Below are 22174 nucleotides of genomic sequence, written 5' to 3' on the forward strand. Positions count from 1 at the left end.
TCATACAGAAAATATTTAAATTTGAGGAGTCCCTTTCAAATTGTAAGAGTTCATAGGGATTTTATGACCTCAGATACAGATAGTGCATTAATTTTTTCACTAAGATAAAATATTGACTCATCATTAAACACAATATGAACAAGAAAGTCGTCATCTTCATGCCACATCATTTTGATTGTGAAGTCAGCATGCACAGTGTATTCAGTAGGCTTCAAAGACTGTAACAGCTATAAACTATATGGACGTATATGTAAGGTTTCCTTAAAATAGTCCACAGTGTCATTCTCGGTATCACTAGTTCACGGCCGGCAACAAATTTTTTAGGACTAGCAGGAAAGTCTCCCTGAGACATTCAACATTTTTTTCAGACAGTCTTAGTCATCCCATATGATATGTAAATTCAATGAAAGATATGTAATAATTAAAATAAAAAAAATTGCTGGTGGATTGTAGAAGCTGATAATTTACAACTAGATCAGAAGTCTTTGGCTTTTTTTTATCACATGCAAAATTTTATTTTATCAAAATATAAAAGTGTACAATAATGTAAAACTTTCTTATGTCTAAGTTCAGTAACTACTGTCATTGTTAAAAGCCTTTTTTTTTTTAATATATCTAAATTCATTTTGACTGAAAAAATATGGTTGAGATTTTGATCATTATATTGTTGAATTTTATATCTTTTCATGGAGTAAATGATTGTTTTAATTTGTTTTGTATTGTTCCTATTTACCTCAGTTTGATGAATTATTATCATGGCATATTTAGTTAATATGCAGTAAATTTATTGTTGAGTTATTTTGCTTAATATTATTGCTTGTTTTGTTATTTTGCTTATTATTCTTGTTGAGTTATTTTATTAATATTTAAATTATTACCCAACATTTTTTTATTTTATTTGAAGAGTGATTTAGGAAAATGATTGAGGAAAATAATACAGTATTTGTTGGTGTCATTTAAATGATACTGAATTACTAAAATGTTAGAAAATTGTTGCACTGATTTTGAAGGTAAAGTTTTTCAAATAAAATTTACAGTTCTGATGATGAAAGTGACAGTTAAGTTATGATCTGACAACTTACTAGCTACACACTGGCCTCCATGGCACGAGTGGTAGCGTCTCAACCTTTTATCTGAAGGTTCTGGATTTGAATCCCGGTCAGGCATGGCATTTTCACTCACTACAAAAATTGTCATTCATCTCATCCTCTGAAGCAATTCCTAATGGTGATCCCGGAGGTAAAAAATTTACAAGTTATACAAGTAATACTGTTTACTTAAAACCAGTAATAACTTAAGACATTGGAAATGTGAGCATATTTGTTCATTCTCCACATGCCAAAATGCTTCAGAATTTACCATATGATATCAAATCTATGTGAAACTTAAAAATGTAGATATATAAATTATTTTTGAACTGATGAAATTTTATCATTAGAACAGTGCATTTATTTTACGTTACATTATTTTGTATGTTTAAATGAAAATAATAACACTACTTCAGATTCTTGTAAATGAAAAATAATTAAAAATGTTAGGGGTAAAATTATAAGAATATGTTTAGAAGATGCTGTTAAATTATATAACTACAAAAATTTGAATAATAAAAATTATATAGTGTTATAAAGTAAACATTAATAGTGACAACCTCATGCAACATACATTGTAGCTTATTAAACTACATATGTAGTAACAACTTAATGATGAAAAAATTGTTATTCTAATAGGAATAATCCTTGAGAGGCTTAAATTAACACATTTATTTTTTTTATTAATGTTCCAGAATGCATTTTCACCAGAAGAAAGTTCAGAAGAGACACAAACAACTCGTGCAAGTTCAGAAATTAGCAGTCGAAGTAGTGGAGAAGTTACTGGTGATATAATGGTCAGCGATCAAGGATTTCCTTCTTCTGATTCAGGAACTTCAGTATCATCATCTGAAACAAGCGATTACTCATCATCAACGAATTATGAAGACACTAGTACAGATGAGACTAGTATCTCATCCGAAACAATTAGTAGCAGCAGTATTGGTACTGATACAACTGAAACTACTTCAAGCAGTATAATTGATTTAATATCATCGACAGTTTCATCGGGATTATCTTCATTCTCTTCTACTATTTCTTCTACTTTAACTGAGACTTCACCTACTGATGCCTCATCTACTGAAAGTCCAGTAACAGATGTATCCTCGACTGTTGATGGATCTACAGAAACAGATTTTACCAGCACGTATAGTTCAAGTGAAGAAACGAGCACAATACAAAGTAATACTTCACCCACAGATATTAGTAGCACTTCTGACTCTTACACTTCGTCGACTGAAGCTGCTGATATCAGCAGTACTTTGTCATCATCTAGCGAGTCATTTGAAATAAGTACCGACTCAGGATCAAGTTCTGAAGGTTCAACACAGCTGAGCTCATCTGGAACATCATCTATTGATTTAACAACAGAACATTTTACAACTTTAGAAACAGAAAGCAGTTCAGTTAGTGATGTATCCAGTACATCTGAAACTGGAAGTACTGAAACTTCAGAAATCAGTACTTCTACATCCAGTATTGAAACAACTTTATCATCTGTAACAGATAGTAGTTCTGAATCGACCGAAGGGTCTGTTTCAACAGGTTCATCTCTATCAACTGATGAATTGTTATCATCATCATCAGCAATATCAGTGTCATCTTCATCACTTTCATCATCTTCAGTGATGACTACAGAAAGTTTATTCAGTTCATCCCAGTATGACATTTCTTCAGAAGATAGTTCACCATCATCATTACCATCTTCACCTTCATTTGGCACCAGTGGCAGTTCATTATTTACAACTAGTTACACTGACTCAGCAACCACTGTGTCGTATTCTACAGGTATGAATAAAAAACAATTTTTTATTATAACTTATTTTTTATTTTAACTTAGCATCTTATGATGACAGGAAACAAAGTTAGAAATTTCCTCATTAAAAAGGATAATAAAAAAATACTTTAACCCTAATATATCCCATCAAATATTAAATTTTTCTAAAAATTAAAATGTTAAGTAAAATTTGCCTAAAAATTAAAATATTACTAATCTTTTCTACACAAAACAGTTAGCACAAACTTGTGTACACAGACTCAAGTTTTTATGATTGTTCCACCTGTGTTTTATGTTACATATTACATCTTATGTATATAGAAGTTCATGCTCCTGAAAAAGAGAAACAATGTTTGAAAAAAGAGAAACCCAGGTTTTGCAAATGATTAAAAATTAAAATTGATAAATATGCTACAACTGATCAGTTAGTAACATCTAGAGATTTTAAAGTTAGGTTAAGTGCAGATCCTTTTTTTAGCATGTAGATTCAATGGATAGACATATTGTCAATGATGATGGACAGTTGTTCAACACTTTGCCAGCTCAATGAAATCAAAATACAGTAAACTTTCTTCAGAAAATAATATTCATAAATATACTTTTGCAGCAATAGATTTACATTTAATGAAGCATTATGTTGTAACAAATAAAAAGTTGTTTAGTCCGATTTCCTGATATGAGGTCTGTTTAAAAAATAATTAAACTTTTTTAATTATGTGCCAACAGAGATATTTAGTGGTATGCATTTGGCAGTATTGTGTTCTGCATAGCCTCCTTTGTAACCACATGTTCTTGGATTGTTGATATCATGTTTAGTTTTTATGTTATTGTTGTTAGTGCAACATAAGTGTTGGTATTGATTTAAGTGTTGTGGTTAAGTGGTTAAGTGTTGGTAGTGATTTTTGTAATGTGAGATTTTTTGTTGACTGAACTTTTGTCGTAATGTCATAGCCGTAAACCCAGCTTTCGTCTTCCATTAGGATCCTTTGCATGAGTTTTTCATGGTCATCGGCTTGTTCAAGGAGTTGCCAGCAATTGTCCACTCAATGTTCTTTCTGCTGTTTGGTCATCAAACAAGGAACAAATTCTGTTGCAACTCGATGCATGTTCAATTTTTCAGTCAAAATGTCATGGCATGTTCCAATTGAGATGCTAACCCTTTCTCCAAGTTCTCTGACAGCCAGTCAGCAATTAGCACACATCAAATCATTGATTTTCTGAACATGTGTGCCATCAGTTGAAGTCGAAGACCTTCTTGGTCGAGGGTCATCTTCAGTTAACTGACGACCGCTTTTAAATTGTGAAAACTATTTACAGCATTGCATACAACCCAGAGCATCATCTATGTAGGCTTGTTTCAAAACTTGGAAAGATTTTGTGAAAGTTTTCCCCAGTTTCACACAAAATTTTACATTGTATCATTGCTCCTGAAAAATGCACATTACAAAAATACTACTAACAGTTAAACATGTTGCACTCAAATAACAATAACATGAAAACTAAACGAGATATTAACAATCCAAGAACATGTGGTTACAGAGGAGGTTATGCAAGGTACAATGCTGCCAACTGTACGGCACTAATTATCTCTGTTGGTGTGTAATAAGAAAGTTGTTATTTTTTGAACAGACTTTGTATATAGAAGTTATGTAATGGCTTGGATATTTTCTAATTATTATTTTTAAGATTATGTATACCAGATATGGTGAGCACTTCATACAAGAAGAAAAAGGGAATAGAAGGTTTTTACAAACTGTATCTTATTCAAGACGATAGAATAAAATGTATTTTCACATCACAAAATATTTTGATTTTGGGTACCTGAATTTGTAAAATAAAGAACTGTATAATAAAGGGTATCTGTATAATAAAGAGTTTGAGTATAGAAAGATAATATCTAATATTTTAATTAAGAGGGAGCTTGAATATAAAGCTCTTCTGCAGTTCTTGGTAAAAGAGGAAATACAAAAAACAAAAAGGCCTCAAAACCTGGAATGATAAAAAACAGACAGCTCCAAAGAGTAAGATATTATACATAAAAAAGACAGTAATATGATTTTCTTGGCCGAGAATGAATTTTTGAAGAGCAAAGATAGGAGAGCTATCAGTAGTGTTAGAATATGTTTATTTGATCACTGCACATAATACATATGGAAAACTGTTCTTTTCATATGAAACACTGAAAACATTATTCTGTAAAAGTTGTATTCTGAAGATATTCTGTAAAAAAAAGTCATGAATAAGAGTTTGAAGAGAGAATTAAAAGTTTTGATATGATTAGAGAATTCCAGAGATTCCTGATGCGACAATAATGTTTGTATTAAGTCCTGCAAAAGCTGAAAGAATAAAAAACAACATCTATAGGTGAAAGAAATGTTGAGTTTTGTAAGTATGGTGGAATAATTATCAGCATTTAAAACTAATGCATCCATTTTAAGATTTGTTAGAAGCTGGGTGATAAAGAAATATTTTTAAATGTGAGAAATTAGTCTATCAGACAATGCAAGACAAGAATACTTCTAGGTTAAAAGTTATGGTTAAAAAATAAATGCATTTGATAACCTTGTTAGAGTGAATTTATAGAGCTTATTAATTAGAGGAAAATTTTCTATGTTATGAAAATCGTTTAAGTTTGTATGCGAGCACAATTTACTACAGAAATTAAAGTTGTTAGGGCTACGTATATTTTATTCCTCCTATTAAAATTTTCTATTACATTTAATCATTTATGTAATGTTAAGAAAAATTTTAAATTGTTCAGTAAGGGTAACTCCTTACTGAACAATTTTTTTAAAGTCTCCTTTAGATTTGCTAGGAATAAATAGTGTAGCAGTCAGTTTTTGTATAAAACATTACTAATAGTATAATAACATTATCTCTCTAATGTGATACCATTTAAAAAGTTAAAGAAAAACCTAAAGAGGAGTATTTTGTATCTGTATAATGAATGTATTATGGATGATAGAAATAACAAATTTTGCAGGTTTCTTTGATTTAATTTTTTCATTACATTGCAGCACAGCAAAAATTCTTGCCATAATATTAAATAAATATTATTTGTTCACAATATTAAATCATTTAACCTGATCTGTGCATAATAGTATATTTAATATTACATGACATATAAACCACCAAAACAAGAAATTGGATAAGCTAAACTTACCATATTAATTTCCAAATCAGTTTTCACAGCATCCTGCATCTTCAGTTGGTATTATATTTTATATTTATTACATTAAAACAATTTTTTGTCATTTTATGGTGACTAAAGATCTCTGATACCGCAAAAACTATTTATTGGAAATTAATATGGTTAGCTTAACTTATTACTGTGTTTTGGTGGTTTATATTTTATACAATATTAAATTTTATTAACACAGCGGTCAATATTTTGATGGATTATTTGAATATTCAAGAAATAATCATTTATAAATCATGTCATGAATTGCTACAACTAATTATTAAATAAAAAAAATTAGATGTGGCAAAGCTCATATTAATTATTTAAAATATAAACACGTGAAATAATCTTAAGATAAATACATGTAATTAAATACATAAACTAATTTCAAAGTAATTTACAATCAAGAAAGTGGTATTGAAAATTGTTTGAGTATACATTAAGGTACATGTAGAACATTGATTCCCAAAGTGGTCCAGGTGGACCCCCAGGGGTCCACGGGAGACTCGACGGGGGTCTACGTTGGCGTGACAAAAAAAATGGGGGTTCACAATTCGTAAGCGGGGGTCCATGAAAATTCATCTGATTTCGATAGTGAAGAACCAAAATGTTGGCTTGACTTTGCGTATCAATCTAGGCAGATAATGTTTTGAGAAGCTCAGTGACTGTTACTTGTAAAAACTTGCATATTCCATATTCAGTACAACGAACGTGTCGAGACTTGCAAAGCGCCGCCGCCGCCGTCCGCAACGCTTGTTCAGACGTGCAAAGGGATGAGATATGACTTGTGGTGTGTGTGCTAGCAATCTTGCATGAACTTGTTTGATTCTTCACTAATATAAATACGATTGCCAAGGATAAACGTTACTCATTTGTTTCCGGAATTTCGAAAAGAAAAGTAAAGTAAATAGATGTTAGCGTTTGCCAGTGTCGGAAAAAGTAGTAAGTACTTACCAGCTTTTTTGTTATACTTACTTTTATTTTATTTATTGTTTATTTATTTATTTGGCAATTTATTGTACACGTCAGTAAACAAAAAATGCACAAATTACAAAAAATACATAGGTACAAAAGGCGAGGCTTATTCCTAAAAGAAATCTCTGCCGTTTAAGGATTTATTAATTTTTGGTCTAAATATTTTTTCAGATATATAAAAAAAAACTATTGGAATCGACTTAAAAACTGATCCTGAACATACCATTTCCTGGTTGTAATCCTTATTCTGTAACACGTATATTTTCATAAATTGTACCTGTCTTTACATACTCGTAACGTGCATCAAAGTAATAAATAAATGATTAAAATCGCAGAGTTGTGATATCAAAATATTGGTTATTTAAAAGTATTTTCTATAGAATTTACAGAAATATATCAAAATATAATTAATGAAAAAATGTTTTACATCACATTAAAATCGGTTCATCCATTTTTATAAAACTTTATTATGGATCTTACCTATTTATTGCTTTTAATAATTAGAATCAGTTTGCCGCTAGTACTTTATTTCATTGCAATAATTAATTAATCCTATTCTGTTAAAATAGTCATATCCTGTTAAGTAAGACCGCCTTGAGATTACTAAAACAAAGTTTTTTTTTTTTATTTACCAGTAGGTAACTGATACAAAACATGGCAGAATCTAAGAAGAAATGTCGACTGTACAGTGTTGATTATTTAAAGTTTGGATTTCTTCCATCAAAGGCAGACAAGCGATTGCCTATATGCCTTTTGTGCAGCAAAATTTTGAGCAATGACTATGAAACCATCGAAGCTCGAAGATCATCTAAGAAGGTGTCATTCCTGATAAAATAGGTAAAGATTTGAAGTATTTTCAAACATTGAAGGAAAAATATGAAAAGAGACCTACCGTGCACATATGTTCGCTTCAACGTCTGAAAGTAACGATGATGGCTGCGGGCATTGTACAATATTTCATTACTTATAGCGAAATCTGGAAAACCGCACACCATTGGAGAACAGTTAATTTTACCTGCTGTTGAAGAGGTTTTAAAAACTGTTCTGCACAAATCTTCATTTGACATACTCAAAAAAATTCCTTTGAGTAACAACACAAAGACGTATTGATGAAATGAGCTCTGATATTGAAAGTTTCTTGTGTAATTATCTGCAAACAACTCATTTTTCTATTCAACTGGACAAGTCAACTTTACCTGGTAATGAAGCATTATTATTGGCATATGTTCGATTTGTTACGGACGAAGAAATTCATGAAGAGCTACTATTCGCGAAAACTTTGGAGACTGACACTTAAGGTGAATCAAAATTTAATGTCCTGAGTGATTTTTTTAACGAAAAATCAATTCGATTCACAAACGTCATTTAGGTGGCAACAGATGTAGCTTCTGCCATGGTCGGGGGAAATCGTGGGTTTATAAGCCATCTTAAAAGAATTATACCAGAGGTAATTCACTATCCACCGACAACACCTAGTAGCGTAAAATCCGAGTGACAGATTGCACCAATCGCTTCAACTTGTAATTAATGTTAACAAGATAAGAAGTAATGCATTGAATACGCGTTTATTTGCCCAATTGTTGCTCTTACATACTGAAGTACGCTGGTTGTTGAAAGGTGCATGTTTAACAAGATTTTACTCACTTTTTGAATCAGTTTTAGAGTTTCTGGAAGGTAAAGATTCAGATTTAAAAGAAAACCTGATCACTTTGAAAACTGACATCGCGTATTTGACAGATTTGTTCAAAAAATTTAATGACATTAACTTACAATTACAAGGGGACAGTCTCAATTTAATAAAAACAAAGGGTGTAATTTCAGCTTTTCTTGGAAAATTGAAATTTATGAAGCAAAATATTAGTCGGCGCGTATTTTCCCAGTTTTCAAACTTGTCACAGGTAGAATGCCTTGATGAGGATATTCAGACATATGTTCAACATTTAATTGCCCTGCATGATGACTTCAAAATCAGATTTGAAGATATTCTGACGATGGAAATACCACCATGGATCATAAATCCATTTGATGAAACGGAAGTAGAGAATGTGATATTACAAGAGGAGCTACTCGAGCTTAGCATTAATGAGGAGCTGAAGGTGAAATTTAAAAGAGGGTATCAAACATTTTGGCTGCAGGCAGAAATACCAGAAAAATATCCTGGACTGTGGGGAATTGCGAGAAAGCTTTTGATAGCGTTTCCCTCATCATATCTTGTCGAAAAAAGTTTTAGTGTCGTTACAAACCTTTTATCAAAAAAAAGGAGCAGATTCAATATTACAGAACAGGGAGATTGCGCTTATTCCTAACAAAACAGAAGCCAAATATTGATAATTTGCTGTCAATCCATCAAGTAAATCCCTCCCATTAAACTTGTAACTATTTTGTGATTGTCATTGTAGAAGTTACATTACGTTATTAGTGTTTAATTTTAATTATATTACAACAATTTTATTATATTACATTGCAATATGATAACAATAATAATTAATAGCATAATGATTACATAATTGAATAAATGCAACACAAAAAAATATACTATTTTTCTTTTGCTTTTTACCACTCTGAATGGGAAGTTTTCTAAATAAAATAAGTGAGAATTGATTGCTTTCTTGTGCTGTGAGTAGATGTCAAAAATATAAAGTTGGATGGAAGCATTTTTTTTGATTGGCCAACTTTACTTTTTTGACATCCACTCACAGCGCAGTCAATCAAAAATTAACCAATCAATTCTCACTTTTTTTTCGGAAGCTGTTAGTTCGTGGAACTCAGCCGTAACGCAAATTTTCATAGTTAGATCTAATCTTCACATTTTCCGTCGACTGGAAATATGGTAGAAATGTAGCTGCAGGGGGTCCATCGGAACCAGCAAAATTTTGAAAGTGGTCTATGAGAAAAATAAGTTTGGGAACCTCTGATGTAGAATGTGATGCAGAAAAGTTAGGGTTTATTTTTAATTTGTAATATTTAAAAATATTCATGGACAGAGAAATACTATTTCTGTTAAAAAAAAAAAATTTATTTAATTGTAATTTAAATAAATTTTTGGAAACATTTTTTAAATGGTTCAGCATTTTATTAAAAATGTCAACAGAAGCATTATAAGGAGTCCTTTCATGTAAGCGAAGGTATTGTGTTGAATTTTATGAAAAATTGTTCTTTTGTCTGGTTATTGTTATAACCAGACAATTGTTATAATCAGTTCTATTGTGGATATTGTTATTTTTTAAGAATAAGTTTATTCTTTTTGTAAAAATTGCATGTTTTCATAAATTTAAATATTAGAATAATTTAATATAATTAATTTTCTAAAATTTTCTAAAAATATTGGTCTATGCAATTCATACAAACGGGTGCCAAACACTTTTCAAATTTTTGAGGGAGCCCGAAAAGATGACATCATGCTTAGTGTTATACTTTTTAGTGATATTAAGTTTAGTATTTCATTAAAGGATTTTAAAGCAAAACAATTAGGTTTTGATTTTGTTGCAAAAAAAAAATCAATTTGATCATTTCCAAGAGAACTTGTCATCTAATAAAAAACCAAGAAATTATACTTTATCGGAAACAGAAATTCTGTTTTTCTGTTATCATTTATAGAAATTCCATTTTTTTGATCAGCTGTTAAATATTTTATTAGTCTGTTTTTAACACTGAAATAATACATTTTAGTTTCTATGGGAAGTCATTTTGGCTCTTTGTTACCAAGTCATGGATTAACTTTTTTTGTCAAATATGATTCTATTAATCTATTTGCTGCTTTGGCATAAAAGTTGATGACATTGTTAACACATTATTTTGCTGATTATTGAATTAAAATTTCTCAGCCCGTTCTGAATGAAATAATTTATATTACAAAATATTTTATTTATTGCTAGACCTTGTTTGAAATTATTTTATTTTATTACAATTAAAATAGGTAAATTTACTTTTACAGATTTCTGGAGCAGCACTCAAAGTTCTGCACAAACTGCAGTTATCACTGAAAAAGCATTGAAGAAATGTAAGAAGAAGAAAAAGCCAAAGACTAAAGAACCAAAATGTGTTACGTCAGAATTTGGATGCTGTACCGATAATGTCACTGAAGCACAAGGGCCTTTTAACAAAGGTAAACTTATAAAAATCTATACTACTACAGATTTTACTATATCTTTTTTTTACTATAACTTTGATACATATGTATCTTGTGGACCATTATCATAGAATAGTTACCAAGTAAACATTAATTATCTGTAATAAACAGACATATTTTTATGTAGTATTATAATTAAATCATTTATCTTGCATGTGGTGGAATCATAACTCGACTACATTTGAAGAATAATCCTGATTTAACTGATTTGTCTAGTGCACCATATTGTCATGAGCACTTAAAACTGACCTTAATCTGCAGTAATATTCAGTATAATTCATTTAATACTGTAATGAGTTCTTGTCAAAATTCTTAAAGGCACTAGCCTCAAAATAAAATAATGTTTATTTTGCTAGAAAAAGTTACTATCCAGAACTATCAGGTATAAATCTTTTACTGAACTTAATCTAAATTTTATACTTTTATCATTCTTAAATAGTTTTAAAGTATTGATATTATTAAGATTTTTTGAAGTTGTTTTTAATTGACAAATGTTAAGACTCCAAACAATTGCTTTCTCTCTCCAATAATATGAAGTGTAGATGTTTGCAGGTTTAAGTTTCAATTCACCCTTACTTAGTACAGTCATGTCAACTGATGATAGAAAAACTATTACTTTGTCTTGTTTGCTTATCAGAATTTATTCTCTTTTTTCAAGAATACAAGTGAACAAGAACTCCAAAAAAAGGAATTTTTTTTATCATTAGTTATTCACTGAACAATATTTTTTATTGCCTTTTTAAATTAATAAAGGATATTGACTAACAGTAAATAATAAGGTATATTTTTTCAGGTTGCCCACAAATCACAACTTGTAAAGAAACAAAGTTTGGATGTTGCCATGATGGTGTATCACCAGCTTTTGGTAAAGATTATGAAGGTTGCCCACCATCTCAATGTAACGAGACCTTATTTGGATGTTGTCCTGATCACATTTCTATTGCAGAAGGTAATGATTATGAAGGTTGTCCAGAAGAAACAACTTTAGCATTTAACTGCTCAACAACACAGTATGTAATTTTCATATTATATTTTTTAAATGCTTACTTTAGTTTTTAAAAACATCATATAAATACATATATATATATATAAAGTTACTTTAAATAAAGCACCTTGTACCGAGTATTGAAATAAGACATGTCTTAACTTAATTTTTCATGAAAGTACTTTTGCAGAACCCTGCATCCTTAGTCATGATTGAAATAATTCCGTTATTGCATAATAAAAATTCTAAAATGTTTTAGACTTTTAAATTTCATGAAATTAAGGTAAGATATGTCTTATCTCAGTATTCTGTACTAGATGGTTTATTTAATAGAATTTAAATATAATTTAACAGTACAGAGGAATAATATGACTCTTAAAAAAATTAAGCAAAATAAAAAAAAATTATATATATAAATTTTTTTTCATTATGGTCTCTTTGGACCGCGTTGAACTTTTTGCACAGCAGATGTCTTCCGTCTATTTTCCCAGTACAATTTCATTTCGTCTCGTTTAACTTGTTTTTGTTCATCAGTCCACTGCCTCCCAGTTCTAGTCTTATCTGTAAGTTTCCAGAAAATGTGTTTATTAATTTTATCTCTAAACTCAGTTCTGTTACACTCATCGCCTTCGTTCAGTTGTAGTTTACTGAGGTCCTTCTTAACTTCGACTACCCAATCCGTAGTCGCTTTCATATTTGTTAAAAAAACTAATGACGCGCTTCGTTAACCTATCATCCGACATCCTGAGTATATGACCGTAGAACTTGACCCTTTGTTTTCCCATCGTCGACGTCAGCGGTTCGTTGTTCCCTTTATAAAGTTCTTCGTTACTTCTTAGTTTGTAAGATCCGTCTTCTAGTTTTCTTGGTCCCAATATTTTCCTCAAGATTCTTCTTTCACGTATTTCTATTTCCTTCAGTTCATTCTTTTTCCTGAGTATAAAACATTCTGATGCGTAGAGTGCCTCTGGTTTGAGCACGGTAGTGTAGTGTCTTATTTTTGATCCGTATGATATACTTTTTTGTTGTAGATATTCTTTGTTATCCCATATGCTCTTTCTAATTTCCTGGTCCTTTCCGTGTTAGCTGTCTCATCGAATCATTAGCTTGAATAATTTCTCCAAGATATTTGAAACGATCGACTCTCCTGATATTCCCTTCTTTTGTTTTTATTTCTTTCTCCTTGTGATGTCTGTATTCCATGTATTCAGTCTTCTCGTAAGATATCTGTAGTCCTGTCCTTATGGCTATTTCCTCTAGTAACTCTATCGATTCTCTAGCCTCTTCAACATTTCCTCTAGTAACTCTATCGATTCTCTAGCCTCTTCAACATTTTTTTTGTAATTATTGCTATATCATCTGCAAAGGCCAAACAATCCACTTTTATTTGGTTTTTACCAGCTCCTAGTCGTATTTCTTTTAATCCGTTTTCCTCTTTCTTCTTCTGCCATTCCCTTATTATTTTCTCGAGGATTAGATTAAACAATATTGGCGACAGCCCATCTCCCTGCCTCAATCCCGTTTTAACTTCAAAGGGCTCTGATATTTCTCCCATAAATTTTATTTTGGACTGCGTATTTGTCAACATTTGTCCTATTAATTGCGTCTTCCTGTCTACTCCGAATTCCTTGAGCGTTTCCATCATTGACTGTCTGTCTATCGAATCGTATGCCTTCTTGAAATCTATAAATGTTACTATGGTGATAATACCTCTCAATGCTCTTAGTTTTAATATATTTTTTAAATTGAAGATTTATTCCACGCACGATCTTCTTCTTCTTCTGAACCCTCCTTGATATTCTCCTATTTCATTGTCGACTTGTTCTTTGAGTCGAGAAAGTAATGCCTTCGGAAATATTTTATAAGCTACAGGAAGCAGGGAAATTCCTCTGTAGTTGTTTGTGCTGGATCTATCACCTTTCTTGTGCAGTGGGTGTATTAGCGCCGTCTTCCATTCATCTGGTAGTGTTTCTGTTATCCAGATTTCTTCAACCTTTTTTTGAATTTTCTCAGCCATAATCTGTCTTCCATGATTTATCATTTCGGACATTATTCCATTTTCTCCTGGTGCTTTGTTGTTCTTTAATTGCTTTATCAGTATAACTATTTCTTTCAGTGATGGTGGTTTGGACCAGGCTTCCTCTAGTTCCTAAAATTAGTCCATTTTTCTATAGCCCTATCTGCCAGCCATAATTTCCATAACTTTGCATGTTCATTCACTGCTCGATCACATTCATTATTCCATCTATGCCTAGGTTTTCTATCAGGTTCTGCCAGTTCTTCTGCTGCCTTGGTCATGGCTTCTTCTATTTCAATCCAGTTGTTTCCCATTTTTGTACTTTTCAGGTTTTCTTGGTATTTTTCAACTTTCAATCCTAATTTGTCCATGTCTAACCTTGGCTTTCTGGGAGGGCAAGCAGCAGGTTTATTAGGTTGAAACTTCACTTTTATTTCCGTAAGGTAATGGTCTGAATCTATGTTAATCCCTCTCTTTACCTTGACGTTTAAGATTTCTTTCTTGTTTCTTGCGGTTATCGCTACATGGTCCAGTTGAAATTCACCTAATTCCGGGTTGGGTGGTGTCCATGTCCTTTTTTTCCGCAGTAAGGCTTTAAAGTTGGTTGACATTAACCTAAGATTGAATAATTTGCAGAAAGCTATCAGTCTTTCGCCATTCTTGTTCGTCCTTTGATGTGCTGGAAAGCCTCCTACCAGTCCCCTGAATTTTCATTCTTTTCCTATTTGAGCATTAAAGTCACCTACTAAAATCTTTACATGGTGCTGAGGGATGTTCATAGAAGTTTCTTCTAACAGGCTCCAGAATTGTTCGACCTTATCAGGATATTTTCTGTTGTCTCTATTGGTGCATGTGCGTTTATTATTGTATAGGCTTTGTTGCTTGACTTGAAAGACATCGTTGAAATTCTTTCTGATGGTGAAGACAAGTCGATGATCGATTCGGTGATGTTTCTCTTCACTATAAACGCTATTCCTAAGATGTAGGCTCCTGCGTTGTTTTTGATCGCTGGTTTGCCTTAAAAATTCTGTAGTTTCCGGTGTCCATCGGCAATTCATCCCTGAACCTTGTCTCTTGTAGAGTCAGTATATTTATTTTTTGCTCGTCTAGAGTGTCCGTTAGTTGTTTTAGTTTCCCTGTCTGCGTTAGAGTGTTGATATTTAAGGTCCCCAAAAGATGTTTCTTCTTGGTTTTAGTCTTATTTGTTGTGTTGTTTGTGTAGTCGTCAGTAATGTAGTTCCGGGAAGCTCCGACACTTCCGAGCATGAGGTTCCGGGCTCTCCAGAATCTGATGCCCAGTGACACTGCCAACGGCAGTGGAGAATTCCTGTTTCCAGTTACCTCCTGGAGTAGTTTCATTTTGTATAGACATTGCCATCATGCATTTTAGTTTAAGGTATGGTGGAGTGAAAGGGTTTCCCCTGTCACTCATTGTTAGAAATAAGGTTGTAAGCCCTAGAGCATTCTTCCGCTTTAGTTCAGAGAGATCATTAACACTCTCCTATCCAGGCGCACCACGTGGAGGCTCGAACGTCAAGCTGTTCCCTTAGTGAAATGCGTAAACATCTCGGGACCTTTCCGTTCCGGAAGATCGACGCCTTTATATATATATATATATATATATATATATATATATATATATATATATATATATACAAAAACATCACATGCATGCATGCGCATGCACACACATAGAATGAGAAAGATACAAGACTGATTTCAAACAAAAAGGAACTTTTATTAAAACTTGTTGAACAAACAACAGAATAACAACAAAAGAGCTCTTTATCTTTAAATAAATAAGTTCAAAACTTTAAATTTCTAATGAACTAAGCATATTTAGTAGTGAGAACTCTATAATTTATTGAGGGAAACCTCTCTTTCTTGAACATAAATGTGACCTAAGAAAAAGCATAAAACAAAATAATGATTTATAAAACATACTTTCTAATGCTTTAAAAAGGCATTTATCAACAACTTTATCATGATAGTCAAGTGTGCAGATAGCTCTGAGTAACTTTAGTTTTTTTTTTTCTATTATAACAAGCAACACCATCGTTATTAATCGTAAATCTGTAATATTATTAAAAATGAGGGAAAACTTCATTTTATTGCATGATAAAAAAATTGATGTGCCATATTAAGTAAAAATTTTCTTGAATTATATTCCTAAATGGTTGTGCGGGCCTCAATACACATATTTTTATCTTGATCCTTGAGGAATCAACCCCCTGACTGACTTTATGACCCCCATCAATATACTAAAAAAAATGAACTAAAAGATGTTGTCCTTTCACAGCTAATCAGCTGGTCTGCAGTCATGTTTGTTACTACAGCAAATTGATGTGAAGGTATAAGTTGGTCTCATAGTAAAAACGTAATAGAACCACATAAATAGTATAATAAACCAGAACTGACCAATCGCGATAGATCTCTATGCAGATAGAAGTCTATGTAAATATCTAACTGTATCAGTTGATACTATTTATATACTTTGCTGCAGCTGCTAAGTTACCAGTTGAGATTCACAATCAGCTCATTGAAATGTCTGCCGATAAATGTTACAACTACAATTCACATCTAAAGATTTAGAAACGTTTTAGCTTGCTCATCAAAGTAAATATAGAAATTTAGTCACAGAAGCACTGAAATTATTAATCCCTTTTGCCAAGCCTTACCTCAGTGGAAGGGTTTTCTTTCTATGGTTGCGCTAAAAACTAAACATAGGATTCATCTTTTATCACTTGAAAACAATTTGCTTTTGTATGTTTCTCACATAGATCCACATCTGAAGAAACTTTTAAATGAAAAAACAAATTCAACCATTTCATTAATTTATAATCTTTGCATGTTTACTTATAAATATAACTAAAATGTTTATATAAATGATTTTTTTTCTCTTTAAATTATTTCATTATTGTTTACATGTAAAGTTGTAGGCTAATTTTGCGACCCCCCCCCCCTCTCATATCACTGTAACCCCCATGTTGAGAATCACTGCACTAGAACATTACAGAGAAAAAATATCAATAAAACAAAAAGAAACTGTTCAATAATTCTTCATCAGATCCAAGGGTATGAGTTACTGAAATGACAGAGTGAGGTACCTGTTGTTAAAAAAAAAAACAAATCACATCACTTAAAGGTAAAATATTCTATATTGTAAGGCATTATCTCAATGTGTTGGGACCCCTTACTGCTAAATTCTTAATTTCATTTTGTCTGCTGCTGCTACCAAAATTCCTTTTGTATACTTTTATAAGTATCCACTTTTCAACAAATTATTTTTTAGTTCACTTGTACTTTGGCACTTTTTGCATATGGTTTTCTTTTAACAGTGATGATCTCAAACTGTCCACCCATTAAAAAATCTCTCCCAAATAAATAAAAATCTGATGTGGATACTACATTACACATTTTTTTTTTAATGAAAAGTGCATAAAATTTTATTTCATTAATAACTTCTGATATTTATTCATATAATTTTTTTATTGTTATTGAATTATTTATTGTAATTTTTTTTTACAGTCAGAGGTTAATAATTGTTAATAAATCAATATATTTAAATTAAAAAATTATAAAGTTAAGTTAAAAAAAAAGGAGATGAAGTCTGATTCAAACCGATGTGCCTTCCGCTTATAAGATTCAAATATTTCATTAATTAAAATTTCATTTGGCTATAACTCTGGAATCAATGAAAATACCACTTATAATACATCATTGAAAAGCTCTCAATGAGGACTTATTACTGCAGTTAAGAAATAGTCCAAATTCCAATTTTTTTTGGATTTTGAGCTTTTTGGAAACTTATAGTTCAGTTGATTGTAATCAAAAGGGGTGGTGCACAACTAGATGTTACAACGGTCCTAAATCCAAAATTTCAACATCCTACAGCTAATCGTTTTTGAGTTATGTGGAATACATATGTACACACATATATATGTACATGCAGACATCACACCAAAAGTAGTCAAAATGGATATTTTCATTGAAATCTGAAAACCGAAATTTTTTGCAATCACAATACTTTTTACTTTGTACAAGGAAGTAAAACTCAAGCTAATACTTACAGTTTAGAAAATTGCAACAAATCAATGAAAATATTGTAGCAGTATGATGTACAAAATAAGTAACTAAAGTTATCATTAACTTCAACTATTAAATATTTTCTAAAATTTGTTCCAGGTTTGGCTGCTGTCCTAATGGATTTTTACCTGCCACAGGACCAAATTTTGAAGGCTGTTCTGAGTGTGAGGGTTCTGGAGAATGTGAAGATTGTTCAAAAGCCAAATACGGTTGCTGCCCTGATGGAATATTTGCAGCAATTGGTCCCAATTATGCTGGATGTGAACTGAGTATGATTAATTTTAATGTTATCTTTTACATCTTTTCAAGAAAATGAATGGTCTTAACTGTAAAAAAATATGTATTTAGTAATAATAACATATATTTATTATTTTATGCAAAAAATATCTAATTAAACTATGTATAATAAAAGCAGATATATATTATTTTTAAATGTTTCACACTAGTTAAAATATTTAAAATACTTTCTGTGAATATGTCAAGGAAATTAAAATACAAACATATGATATGTAAACATATCACTCATAGAAATTAACTCAATATTTATTTAAAATAAATAACTAAAGTGCATTCTCATTTTTTTAATTATAATTGTGTTTCATACTAAAGCATTTGTTTTGCTGTTGTTCATATATATATATATATATATATATTTTTTTTTTTTTTTTTTTTTTTTATATTATTATTTATTTTAATCTATTGCATTTATAATCAGAAATCGTTCTATAAAACATAAAAATTGATTTTAACCAGTAGCCAGCCCTGATAATTTTCCCATACGTATCATCTAAGTTAAAAAATTTCTACAAATATATTTACATTCACAAATTATAAAATTTCATTTGTGGAAATCAAGTCAAAAGTAATGTTGATTTTACAAGAAAATTAATAAATATTATAATACAATAATAATAAATTAATAATTACACAAAATAATGTATAAAAATAGTCAACACATATTACTTGCTTACAGTCATCAATAAAACACAAATAATAATTCAAATATAATAATAAAAATACATAAACTTGCCTGTAAATTTAATCCAGGCAAACTTTCCACATCTGGTTTAATAGAGGAAGTTAGGAGTGAAGTGTTTTCCTGTTGCCTTTTTAACTGAGCCAACCATATCACCATGCCAAACCTCTTAAAATGTGGATGATATTCAGCCCTACAAGTATCGCCTTTACTCTGTTCACCTCAGGAACAGGTTATATAGAGAATATCATCACAGTCAGAGAAAGCATCTCTGACTGGTGCCTTTTGTACCTCAGGCATTTTAAATGTATCATAATCATTAGAGAGACTATGACAGATAGTGCAAAGCAACAAATTAGTAATAAATAATTATGTATATCTCATAATTGTTAAACAGATGATAAAAATTACAAAGAGAAAATAAATAATTAATATAGATGGATATTTACAAGTACATAAAACATATATAATCAACAAATACTTGTAATTTTAAGAGGTAATAAAATATAAATTATCTATGATCATTCCATGTATTTAGTGCAACAAATGAATTACTGCATGGACCCCTTTTTGGAAAATTTACTATTGTTCAGTACAAAAGATTTCATATTAGAGCCATAAATGTATTTATTTTAGAACACTGTAGAAAGATGTTCCCTTTGGAAAAGTTTAAAAATTAAAAGATGTTTTCCAAGGGGAAATACCTTTTCCCTCTCGATAATTTGAATGAAATTAGTCTAGTAGGTTAGTTAGCTCTCAGATGCAGTCAACCCCATCAGCAAGTAGCGCTTAGATTTTTCTTTAATCTCTTTTTTGATCTCAAAAATGATTGAATTTGTAAAAATCTGGATAACCAAGCATTTTATTTATTACTGTTCTGTAGGAAACAAAGCATAGTAAATAAAAATTTCCACATGTACAAAAATTACAATAACAGAGTAACAATAACCAAATTACCAGGAAAATTATAGAAGTATAGATTGAAGCTAAAAAAAGTTGTTTCAGTTTATTTATATTGCATTATTATAAAATCATTACCATTCTAAATATCTATTATAAACCGTAGTTACTTTTGTGTATGTCATAGTAAATGGTATTGCTCTAAATGACAGTAACTATGGATGCTAAAATGGAGGAAATTATTTATTACCGTATATACCAAATAACACTAATATCTGTTATTTGGTCTCTAATTAAAGTACTTTCACTGCTCGTAAATGTTACCTTGAAAAATTGTGTAAGTAGCTCATTATGGTAGTCCTACTGGTCTACTATGGTTGTTCTTTGGATGCTTACTATTAGAAATGATCCTAATGCATTCTAAAGGTTCATAAAGGCTTTATTTAATATTCACTATTAATGTTAGCTAATAATCAGAATATTTTATCCCATTTCTGATGATAATGACTATCTACTTCTCAACTATTTACTTCTTATTATTTATTATTAAATTTCAGCAACAACAGAAGACTTTACAATATACAGAAATGAAACAACTGAACCAGAAGAAGATTGCAAAAATGCAACTTACGGCTGTTGTCCAGATGGTTTGACGCCAGCTATCGGAGAAAACAATGAAGGATGCCCAGTAACTGAAGTGCCTGTTGAGGAAGGTTGCTCAGATTCAGAGTTTGGATGCTGCCCTGATGGAAATACAACTGGTTTGTTTGTCTGTGTACTTATTAAAATTAATCATATTTTCACTTTATCTCAAACCAGTTATCTATAAATATACTCTTAAAAGGCATATTTTAAACCTTGAATTTGATTAACTGCAGTTTCATTAAAAAAACTGCTTTGTTCAATCAATCCTGTAGGTGGAAGTAAGCACACTCACCTTACTATTTAGCCATTAGTTCCTAAAAAATACAGCAGCCATATTCTTTTCCTTTGTTTTTAATTTTATGTAGTTTTATATACAACTAAACTTTATATAAATAAAACATTCTATGAACTTCTAGTAAATTTTTAAAAAATTAGTCATGTATTTATATTTTGGAAATATAGATTATTTCAGTCAGTAAGATTGTACCGTTGGAAATACCTAACCACAGTTATAATAAATTCATTATGAGGTTATGTTTCATTTCTGATAATTGTTTTACTTTTTTTATCTCTTTTTGTTTGTAACTTTTTTATTGTAAATCTAATTACAGTGGTACATTTTATAAAATCGAGAATAAATGCCATACACATACATATTATTAAACCCACATACATATTCACCAATTAATTTGTGAATATTCTGATAAGAAAAAAAATGTTTAATGGTGAAGTAACTTTTACTTTTGAGCTCCATTAGAATTCTTATTTGTTATAAATTCTGGCTACATTTTTAGTTGTTATTATTTCTCTTCTTTTTTAAATATTTTAAGTCTATTTTTGTTCCTCTGTATGATTTTTTATTTATTTTTTTAAATTATTTATAGATTTCAACAGTTTTAATTAAATTAATATTATTATATTAATAATATTAAGTCTTTTACTTTTTATATTAAACTGAATTATGAGGTTAATTAAAAAATCAAGAATTAACATGATTATTCTCTTTTTTTAACCTTACAATTTTACATATGATTTTTTTTTTACAGCTTCTGGTCCAAATAATGGTGGTTGTCCACCAGCATGTCCAGATGAACCATATGGATGTTGTGATGATAACAAAACACCTGCTCATGGACCAAACAAAGAAGGCTGTTGCCTTAATACACCATATGGTTGCTGCCCTGATAATATTCTACCAGCTCAAGGACCTAATCTTGAAGGTGCTTCTATTTTTCATTATTATTTTTGTTGATCCTTACTTAATATGAATTATCCCTATCATAGAACAATATACAGAAATTTAAATCATTAGAGATTTATTATAGATTTTAATAATAAATCCAATTTTAAATTTAAGTTCAGGCACCACCTTAAACAAACTGTAAAAATTTTATTTTTTATCCTTTTCTAGAAAA

At 30.6% G+C, this 22174-nt stretch overlaps 1 protein-coding gene across 4 annotated transcripts in view; it reads left to right on the forward strand.

Moving 5' to 3' along the window:
• The window catches only part of Ppn (proteoglycan-like sulfated glycoprotein papilin), a 531917-nt gene that overhangs the window by 420821 nt on the left and 88922 nt on the right, over window positions 1–22174 (forward strand). For all 4 annotated transcript variants that reach the window (XM_075365575.1, XM_075365573.1, XM_075365571.1 and 1 more), the window contains exons 18-23: window positions 1784–2876; window positions 10956–11126; window positions 11944–12160; window positions 18338–18507; window positions 20672–20875; window positions 21806–21979. In XM_075365575.1, coding sequence (XP_075221690.1) covers window positions 1784–2876; window positions 10956–11126; window positions 11944–12160; window positions 18338–18507; window positions 20672–20875; window positions 21806–21979 — 2029 coding nt within the window. The remainder of the gene's footprint in view (window positions 1–1783; window positions 2877–10955; window positions 11127–11943; window positions 12161–18337; window positions 18508–20671; window positions 20876–21805; window positions 21980–22174) is intronic.

This window comes from Lycorma delicatula, chromosome 5 (assembly GCF_047948215.1).
Source record: "Lycorma delicatula isolate Av1 chromosome 5, ASM4794821v1, whole genome shotgun sequence".
Lineage (NCBI taxonomy): Eukaryota > Metazoa > Arthropoda > Insecta > Hemiptera > Fulgoridae > Lycorma > Lycorma delicatula.